The sequence below is a fragment of the Eupeodes corollae genome, chromosome 1 (assembly GCF_945859685.1).
Source record: "Eupeodes corollae chromosome 1, idEupCoro1.1, whole genome shotgun sequence".
Lineage (NCBI taxonomy): Eukaryota > Metazoa > Arthropoda > Insecta > Diptera > Syrphidae > Eupeodes > Eupeodes corollae.
The window spans coordinates 120284993-120295618 of NC_079147.1; the positions used below are offsets into that span (position 1 = coordinate 120284993).

At 31.5% G+C, this 10626-nt stretch overlaps 2 protein-coding genes across 2 annotated transcripts; one reads left to right on the forward strand and one right to left on the reverse strand.

The window, feature by feature from the left end:
- Positions 1-2470: 2470 nt before the first annotated feature.
- On the forward strand, positions 2471-3622 carry LOC129940738 (endocuticle structural glycoprotein SgAbd-2). The gene is made up of 3 exons (XM_056049180.1): positions 2471-2624; positions 2697-2935; positions 3125-3622. Exons 1-3 carry the CDS (start codon positions 2613-2615, stop codon positions 3480-3482), a joined length of 609 nt encoding a protein of 202 aa, XP_055905155.1. The 5' UTR covers positions 2471-2612; the 3' UTR covers positions 3483-3622.
- Positions 3623-4584: 962 nt separating this feature from the next.
- LOC129940739 (uncharacterized) lies at positions 4585-5662 on the reverse strand. Its single transcript, XM_056049181.1, has 2 exons — positions 5144-5662; positions 4585-5076 (listed from the first exon to the last, which is right to left on the reverse strand). Exons 1-2 carry the CDS (start codon positions 5352-5354, stop codon positions 4826-4828), a joined length of 462 nt encoding a protein of 153 aa, XP_055905156.1. The 5' UTR covers positions 5355-5662; the 3' UTR covers positions 4585-4825.
- Positions 5663-10626: the final 4964 nt, after the last annotated feature.

Sequence of the window (10626 nt, forward strand, 5' to 3'; positions counted from 1 at the left end):
TAATATAATTTAATTTAATTTAATTTTTAATTTAAATGATAATTTATATAATATGTAATTTATATAATTTATATAATAAATAATTTAATTTTTTAATTTTTAATTAAATTAAATTTAATTAAATTAAATTAAATTATTTTCCTTTGTATGTATTATTGATATCGATGCTTTTTTGCATTGTTCAGGGATTTGTTTTGTTGGCACTATTTCGTTAAATATGTTTGTTAAAATGTTGGATACGGAGATTTTCTATAAATTAGCATTTCTGATGGTATTCCGTCATTACTACTGCATTTGTGTTTCTTCAGGTCGTATATGGTCATTTCTATAGTTTGTTTGTTGAACATTACGGTTTGTGTAGGCATTGAATCTATGTTGTCTATTGTACCTTCTTCTGTGACACTTAAGTCGAGGTGAACACTTTTTCAAACAATTTAGTTTCGTTTTCATTGAAATCTTTTCCATTCTTTATAACAGCTGTGTTTTGGTCCTTCATACTTGTCATCCATGCTTGGTTTTTACTTAAATATGTTTTTGCTTATTTGATTGATTTTGTTCATCTAATTGTATTATTTATAATGCTTTATTAAATCCGGGAGTGTCTTTCATTATTTTATATCTTATAGTTTTTCGGAGTTCGCTTGATCTATTTTTTCTTGGTTATGTAGATGTGGTTTTGTTCTTAGGGATTTTCATTTAAAACTAAGGATATTTTGTTTGTCTTTGTGTTCTTGATTGTCATTTCAACTTTTATCCTCATTCATAGATATGTTTGGATATTGGGAAATTTTCTTAAATAAATTATTGTTATTAATCTTAAGTTAAAGTTTTAGACAAATCGATGGGATGTGATGTTATCAGTGTGGGTTGCACCCAATTGCCTTTTTGTAATGTGTATTCACTGCATTTATATAATATATATTTTAATACAATTGCTGTTGGCATCACTTTCATAAAACTTACTTTTTTAAGATGTCTGACTCCGAGTAGTTGTGCTTTTCATAATTCTTCCTAAAATTTTGCAGCATTTGAGCCCTTCAATTCATCTACATTTAAAGAACAAAAATTTTTTTAAGTAATAATTGGTTAAAGCTTGCGACACAATTATTAGTTTTGCCACAAATTCGTGATACCAATTCAAAATTCTTTTTATTTTAATAATGTTGCAACTGATCAATTCCAAGCATAAATAAAATTCAACTTTTTTCATTTATAAAGTATGTACATATATATATCAAAACAATATAGAACACATCCTTCGTACATCTTTCTAATGTCAATGCTGAAAATTCAAGAAAATGATGAATATTTTTTTTATTATTAAATTAATAATAAAAAAAAAGTTATGTATGCATAACTATATTTTTCTAAACGAAGTGGTTTATTCTAAAGATGGGAGTAGCAAAATTTTCATTTTATTTTAGGTGAAAAGCATCGATTGGAAAAAATATCAACTGTCAAAACACAACCTATTACACTTTATGTTTTTGTAGCTTCGAAACAAAATAATAAGTGCAATTATAAAAAAAGTGTTGTCAATTATGGTTCTTGCACTTTTATTAGACCTTTCAAATTTAAGAAATTATGTATTTTTTGGGTACCTTAAATTAATAGTTAATTGCATGAATGTATTCAAATTTATTTCAATTACAATTGGTATAAGATTTTTAAGGCAGTGCGCCTAGGATCATTGTATCATTGAAAGACAAATGAATTTCTACCATCAATTTTTTCAACACTCACATATTAATTAATATGCAAAATGTCAACGTACATACCGGCCGTCATATAACCTTCATAGCCACCATACATGCCAAAACAGAACCGCTCCCTCTAAGCTTTTAAAGAAGTTGTAAAGTAACTTTACGTCGAAGAGAACTTTTACAAGTTTTCTTATTTTGCATATGCTGACTAATAATAGGATCATTAATGTACATATGTATGTACATCCGTACACAGGAATATTTGTTTAACAAATTAAGATAAGACATTTATCTTGAGAAATTTTAAGCAACTGCATCAAATCATTTTCAAACAAAAATATATTTTAAATACTCATTGTCCATAAAAAATCAGGTCGTTTACCCTATCACAAGAATTCAAAAAGTATTTAGGTAACGATCATTTTAGAACGAAACTTATAAAATGTTTTATCTAGCTTAAATTTTAGACATGATTTCATACCTTAACCGCAATTCAATAGTGATCCGTAAAATTAAAAAAAAACTATTTTTGTATGCGAATTCGTTTTTGTTATATATATAAGAATGTTACATTCTTAATAATAGCATTTGTTATGGCTTAGTTTATGAATCAACTTCCATTTATTCCGGGTTAATGTGGCGAATGCTTTACTTTTATGTAATGCTACAAAATGTATGTACGGGTGCACTTCTACATCAAATACTTGACCGGTTTCTTGTTTGGGTTTATTTCTAATTTATGTAAACAAATTATTGACTTTCCAAGGTTTTTCCGTTCTGCTGTATAAAAGTAATTGTGTTGACACTGCTACGGACAGTTGGGTTAGATTGGCTGCTGGAAAACATCTATTTGGCATTAAATAGAGGCTTATAAGAAAGGAGAGTGTAAGCAGTTTATTTCAATCCAAAATGTTTAAACTTGTGAGTGTGTTTTTCATTTACACATTATGTTTAAAATTTTCTGTCATAATATTATTTTTATAATTTCCTTAGGCAATTATATCAGCTCTTGTGACATTCACGATTAGTCAAGAATATCGAAAACCTGTAGCTATAGTAAGTGAACAGAGATACTTATCAGGAGATGGAAAATTTGGAGCTGCATACAGTCAAGAAGATGGAATAAATTTTAAGGAAGAAACAGATTCCGATGGAACACGCCATGGAAGTTACAGCTATGTAGATCCAACTGGGCAGCGTCGTACTATTTCTTATACTGCTGGAAAGAACGGGTACATTTTAATAGATATTTTGCAACTTCCATATTTTAGAGTCAAATTACACAATTTAAATAGAGTATGGCATATTTGTAACGGTTAAAACAGTAGATGCTTGGTTTTGATTGCTTTATTATTGTTTGTATTGCTCTAATTAATTTAATTTGCAGAAATGTGTGACATAAACAAAACTTGTATTTTAAGATTTCAACCAATTGGTGATCATTTACCAGTTCCACCCCTTGGTTTACTACAAACCGCGCAAGCTGCGGGCCAACCACAGCCACAATTTCAACCCCGTAATAACAACTATCAAGCACCTAGGGGAAGTAATGACTATGATAACGGAAGTTATGAACACTATAACAGCGAAAACTTTAGTCAAAGACCATCATATGTACAGCAACCATCTAACTATCAAAATTATCAACATCAGCCACAACAATATCAACCCCAGCAGTATCAACCACATACTCCAAGTCCTCGGCAATTTCAACCACCAGGAAAGCTTTCACTTAATCGGACACCAGATGGTTTCAGTTTTAGTTTTAAGAAGGTTTGAAACAAGGTACGATTTAAATTGAATTAGTTTAAAAAAAAGTTAAAGAAAATGTTTCCTTCAATAATATATCATGTAATTTTTTTCTTTTAAGTAATAGTTTTAAAAAAGAAAAAGAAAGTAATTGCTTCAATAATATACTATTTAAATTTTGTTTGCTCTCTATTTTGGAAATCAAAAACTCGACAATTTAGTTAATAAGATTATATTTATATCATGTATGAACAAAATACGTCATAAGTTTAATTTAAAATTGATATTAAACAAAAAAAATGTGAGTAAGTACATACACAATTGAAGGCCCATTTTAATTGAACAATATATGTGCTTTCTTGTTTCAAGCTCCTTTTTTAGAGCATCACCAGCCATCCTAGTTCGGTTATGGCTTGTAATATTATCTCTCTAAAAAAGTCGAACGTCTATATGCTTAGTACGTTAATGGTAACAATTAAAACAACAAAGACCTTCTTGAGTAAATAAAGCTAAAGAAATCTATTTTGACTTAGTTGATGATAAGGCGACACCGTTTGTTGCTTCTTATAACTCCATGATAGTGCTGCATGTTGAATTAAGAAAACATATTTAGTTATGGATCACCTTTTGTTGACATCTCTAGCCTAGTCTGCATCAAAGAAACCAGCTAACTCCGTACTGCTACCCCTTCTATATTCCAATTTGGCATTCATCTTAAAATATGTTTAACTGCCAGCCTAAGTACCTTTCCTGGATTTAAAATCTATCTGCTTAGTTCACTAATTGCATAGCACAAGCTTTGCCTAGAAACTTGAAATGCGAACAAGATACAGCTAACAGCCTTGAGCTTTGTATATTAATTTGAATAGTACTATCATGAAACACACAATTTTGTTATGGAAAGCGGACCATTGGGGCGCTGTCTGTACGAAAATTAAGTGTGGAATCTAAGAGCGACTGGAAGTATAAAAATATTGAAATAAATAAATAAAATAAATTACTCAAATGTAAACAAAAATCAGTCGTTGCCAATGTTACCTGAGATTAATTTTATTCATACCTATCAATGTATAGGAGGTATACACATACAATGCCTTTAATTGTATGTGTTTTAGATTTGTTAGCAGAAAATTTTATTAAATTGATTTTATATTTTATATTTTTGTGAAATCTGGAAATTTAAAAGTAACGTTTTCAAATTTCAGTTTTGAATTTTTCCATAGCAAATGCATTCTGTAATAACCTGTATTTTCCAATTCTAAATAACACAACAGAACTATTCCATAATCAAAACAAAACTAAAACTTATTTTTTATTTCTTCAATGACAATTAAATGCTTTGCAACTTTAATGAATATGATACAGTGTAACTCCTACTGACAAGGTCGCCACATGCCTCCTATATTTGTAAGCTTCAGCTTGAACCCCTTATTACTCGGTTCGGTGGTCTCTTCAACATCATTGTTGGATTCATTGATTGACTGCTCCAAATTATCTTCATTATTTGTTGTTTTGATTTCAGTCTGATCCAGCAATGGTATTTTCTTCACATAGTTTACATTTCGCCTAAAAGTTCTGCCATCATTTCCTTGTAATACTACGTCGTTTAAATTCCGATCGTCACCTTGAATTTAGTTGAATCGAAAGCTGTTTATTTTGGGGAATTAAATTACAAAGTAAGACTTTATCACCATTGAAAATATCCGCTTCCTTGGCACCACGAACTCTTTCCCCTCTCTCCTTTCCTTTTTGTTTGTTAATCTTGTCTAAATCTCTAGCCTCTGAATCTAAAATAGTTTCACTTATATCTTGTACAAATGGAATTTTGTCTCTATGAGTCCTATTTAAAAGAAGCTCTGAAGGCAATTTACCCGTTGTGCCATGTGGTGTCACGTTGTACATAAGAGTAAATTTCTGTACTTCTCTTCAGTAGTCCGCCCCTCTGCCATGAGCTATTTGCAGTCGCTTCAAAATAGATTTATTCAAATTTTCAACTTTGACATTGGCCTGCGGCCAGTAAGGAGGTGAAGTTATCAGATCAATGTTGTTCTTGTTACAAAAGCTCTTATATTCACTACTCATAAATTGTCGACCATTATCTGCTTTTATAGAACTAGGATATCCCAATCTACAGAAAATTTATTCCAAATTACCAATTATTTCTGGAGATGTAATTTTTTTACAAACTATGTCTAATGGTACCTCGACTAATAATCAATGATAACAAAAGCAAAATCGTAATTTAGTAATGGACCCAATAAATCTATACAAACTTCCCTGTCTATTAATGGCCACCAGACCTTTAACCGCAGTCTCCGCTTCATTGCTGTCTCTCCTGGATGTCCTTCGTGACCCAGTTCCAATACTCTAGATCGTAGTGATTTTCGTATGACAAGCCTGGACCCACGAAGCAAAATGTTTCCCAAAGTACAAAGTTCAAATCCAAATGGAAACAACTTATTTTGACTACTGGCTGTCCAATCGTTTTTCTTTATATTTCCTACCGCTTCCATAATCTCTTGATCATTTGCGTTTTCTTTGACAACTTCACTTATTGTAAGTGCAAGTGGTACCACATTACATATCAGTGTATATACATTGTACTCACAATCACAATACCTGTCGACAGAATCCGTATCCTCAATCTTGCACAATCTTGACAATGAATCTGCAAAATTCAATTTTCCTGCTTCAAAGATTACCTTAAATTTAAAGTCGTAGAACCCATCTTTCGATTCTAGCAGGAGGTTTCGAGGTAGGCTTAAATATACTCGTAGCCACTAAAGGTTTGTGATCCGTTACAAGTTCAGGTTTTTTTCCTGCAAGGTAATAATACAAATGTTCAACTGCCCATACCAACGCCAAACTCTCTTTTTCAGTCTGAGAATATCTCCTTTCCACAGCAGATAGACTTTTTGTAGCAAACGAAATTACTTAAATTACTTACATTCATTATGAAACTATTGTGAAACTGCTCCTAAAGCGACATGGCTTGCATCAGGAACTAAACGAGTACGGTTGTTGGGATTAAAATAAGACAGAATCGGTATTTTCGCTAATGACTCTTTTAAACGCTTGAATGCATATTCCTCTTTCTCACCCCAGATAAATCGAATGTCTTTTTTGATAAGCTTCCATAACGGTTCAGTTGTATGTCATAAGTGACATGACAAATAAAACTTCTTGTTTCTTCTTTTGTGTTTGGAGACCGAAATTCCAAGATCGTTTTAACTTTGTTGGGGTCTGCACTAATTTCGTAGTTAGAACATGGCCCAAGAACTTCAGTTGATCAACTTTGAAACTGCACTTGTCCTGTTGAGAGAAACATTTATATCTTAAAAAATTTTCAACACTTACCTTAATTCTCTGTCATGTTCCTCCTCAGTGAGTCCAAAAAAATTATATCATCCAAATGATTCAGTGCATTTTGAAAGGGAGCCAAGATATTTTAAATTATCTTTTGGAATATCTCAGGAGCTAAATTTACTCCAAATAATAATTTTATGGGTAATTGATGATATGCATTCTTGGCATCTAGATGTGATATGAACTGAGCACCTTTCAGTAGGTCATAAGAGAGTCAAGAGTGTTCCGTTTCTAATAATCGTTTCTTTAAATCTCTAGAAGCCCATGCGTCTATAACTTTATCTTTCATATTTATTTTACAAATCTCTTGGTTTGTTTCAACAAAAGAGCATTTAGCTGAATGATTGCGTACCCGCAAGAGAAACTCATTGAAGTTCTCCCCATCATCCGGCTTCAGAGTTCTAAACAAATGTCTTTTAAACGTCGAATTTCTCTTTGGAGAAAAATATTCGTTTAGCTTTTTTACCAACACCTTGAATACATCTTCAGAAGCAATATCGTCCTCAGTAGTAGCACAATTGACCAATACTCCAGAGATATTAAAAATGATATCTTGCAATTGCGGTCCTCCAAGATGCAAAAGCTTATTTTTTTTAACTGAATCGATAATTTCTTCAGACTCCAAATAAAGAACAAATGAGCGATACCACTTTCCTCATTCTGACTTCATCAAAGACTTATCGATGGTCTCACAAAGAAAAGGTTTTATTCCTGAGGCGCTTTTTTTGTAATTATGTAACAACTAAATGCACCACCAATCCTACAATTGAATGTAATTACTAAAGCACAAGTATATTCAATTAATGATCATACCTTTCGGTTCTTTTATAGCAATTTAATGCCTTTGGTCAACAATTGCATGTAACCCTTGATCAAATTTTTTTTTTTAAATCGTGCACAAGAATTCTCTTTTTGTTCTGGAAAAAAAATAGGTTATAACCGCAGAATGCAACAAAAACTGTTTTTAATCTCTGCATTGTATTCTCAACAAAAGAAATTAAATCATATTCATATTCCTTTATCGAATATGCATATGATATCATTTCCTGCTATTACAATCAAATCAATATTCATAAATAAAGACTTAACTAATATTCTAAGATAAAGATTAAAGAAACAAAGCGCTGACAAAGCGATTCATGCACAAAAGATAAATTATGAAAAAGACTAGCTATCTGCGATAGCATAAGTCAGTTCTAAAGTAATACTCAAATAATAAAGACACAGGAATCAAGAGCTCCGCTCCTTAATTCCTTTTTTTAAAAATCTTTTACATAAATTACTTATATTTATATTATTGGCGTAGTCGAAAATATACTCGCTTTGAAAACTCTACGCAAAAGAGCATCGCGAAATAATAAACGGTATACTTTTTAGAAAGTGAACGGCACAATTGCAATTCAGTGGCTCTCAAAACAAGATTCAGTGAATTTACAAGTTATTAGAACACTTTATAAATCTAAACCAAATCAATTAGTTAGTGACTCATACCAACGTATATGGTAACAACAACAAATGAGTTTTATCAACAGAAGATTTTCGAAGAAGGAGCCAAATCCCTATCAGAAGATTTTCGAAGAAGGAGCCAAATCAAAGTAAACAAACGAAGCTTCAGAAGAAGAAACACAGGATCCAAAAAGCAACAAAAAAAAAATAACGATTGTAAAAATAATTTTAAGCTTAAATTAAGTGAATCTAGTGATATATTAGAAACAGATTTATCATATATTAAATTAGATACAGTGCCTACTATATTTGAAAAAATAAATAAAAATATTATCAAAATGTCTCTACAACTCGACCCCCTAAAATATATAGAGAAACTAAATACATTCGACGGACGACGTGGGAATCTATACACATTTATAACGAATGTGGATGGAATCACTCCAACACTAAACAAATACGACAACCAAAGTCAGACAATTTGTATAAACATATTAAAAAGTAAATTAATAGGAAAAGCAAAAAGATGTATAGAAATACATGCACACTTAAATACTTGGATATAAATAAAAGATTATTTAGTTACACATTTTGGAAGATTCAAATCCTCTTTCCAGTTGTACGATGAATTAAGGCAACTAGTGTACAAGGGAAATGTTATAACATTTTATAACTATATCCAAAAAAGCCTCTTCGAACTAAACCAGAAAACTGTTCAAGAATTTAAAAGTTCTGAAATAGAACATAATAATAAAACAGCTCTCAATACATTTAAAAAAAAGTTACCAGTACATATGAGAACAGTACTCTTCGCACTTAAGCCTCTTAATCTTCAAACAGCTTTACACGAGCCAACCCAAGCAGGTTTTGTAGATAAAAAAATTAAGTAACAATTAGCAAATTGGTCGAAACACCAAAAAATAATAGTAAAAACTTCATTCTTAATCAAAAATATTATTCAAACAAAAACAACTTTGTACCTAAAAATCCTGTACATATTAAACCTCCTTTTAATCATAATAACCCAAATCCAAACTACAAGGGTATTAACTATAATCAAAATTTAAAAGATAATGTATTGACCAATGAATATATACTTATGTGTATAGGAAAAATTAGGTTTTCCTTCGGCTTTTTTGGTCACTTTGATCGTGGCAATGAAACAAGGTTGTTACATTAACTTTTCCCGACGTTTCGGCAGGGGTTGCTGCCTTCCTCAGGGGAACTTTATTAAACATAGTACAATATTGTGGACAACAAGAATAAGAAAAAACTTACAATTTAACAATTAAATTTTAAAACAATGTAAAAAAAAAACACTTCTAATTAAGAAGTTCTGTCTATAACTACAAAAAAAACAAAGAGAAAACTCTTATGAGGAAACAAGTGAGCAATATACAGATGATATACTCTGTGTGTCTTGCTTGCGATTCATATTGTTTTTGTTGTTCAGGATATGGAGCGTTTCGAGTGTATATCGCTTGGAAGTATGTTTTTCCGTTTGAAGAACTTTAACACAATCGAAATCCGGAGAATGACCTTTGTCTATTGAATGGGCCGCCAATGCGGTTTTAGCCAGGTTATTGTTTTTGATGTCAGATTTGTGGTTGGACAATCTTTGGCGCAAGAATTGTTTGGTGGTTCCGATGTAGCAAAGGTTACATGTTTCGTCAGGTTTACCTTTGCAGTTTATTTTTTAAATCACATCAGTGCGTTTATCTCTGTCTATTTTGGTCTTTAGTTTGGTGAAAAGGTGTCTAATTGTCTGGTTAGATTTAAAAGCCAATCGGACATCTTGGATGTTTTTGGTGACAACTTGCTTAAAACTCTCAGCCAGTTTTGGAACGTAAACAATGCTTTTGAAGTGTCCTTTGTTGTTATCCTCACTTTGTTGTTTAGCGCGTCTGCATTGTTGTTGTAAAATTAAGCCACGAATAATTGCTGGCGGGAAACCGTTGTCGCTTAAAATTTTAAGCGCCCGTCCAAACAATACGAACCGATGGAAGTAGTACCAACTTTCAGTGAAATTAGAAGAACCCAAATACACCATAGTTTCGAAAATAATCCGGATTTTCCGAAGCGAGCCTTGGAAACATCCAATTCAACAAAGGAAACTTGCTCTTTGTTAAACTAGAAAAAAATAACCACATTTTAAGACTATTAGTAGACACCGGAGCAACTAATAGTTTAAGTACTTACCCCAATAAAAGCTCCAAAAAATTTAATTAAACAATTAAAACAACCATTAGAAATAAAAACGGTGGGCAACCCCATTTTCATTACTAAACAACTAGTGATATCAAAAGAACGATTCATAATACCGGTTAAGGAAGATTGTGTATTCCAGTTATAAAATTTTAAC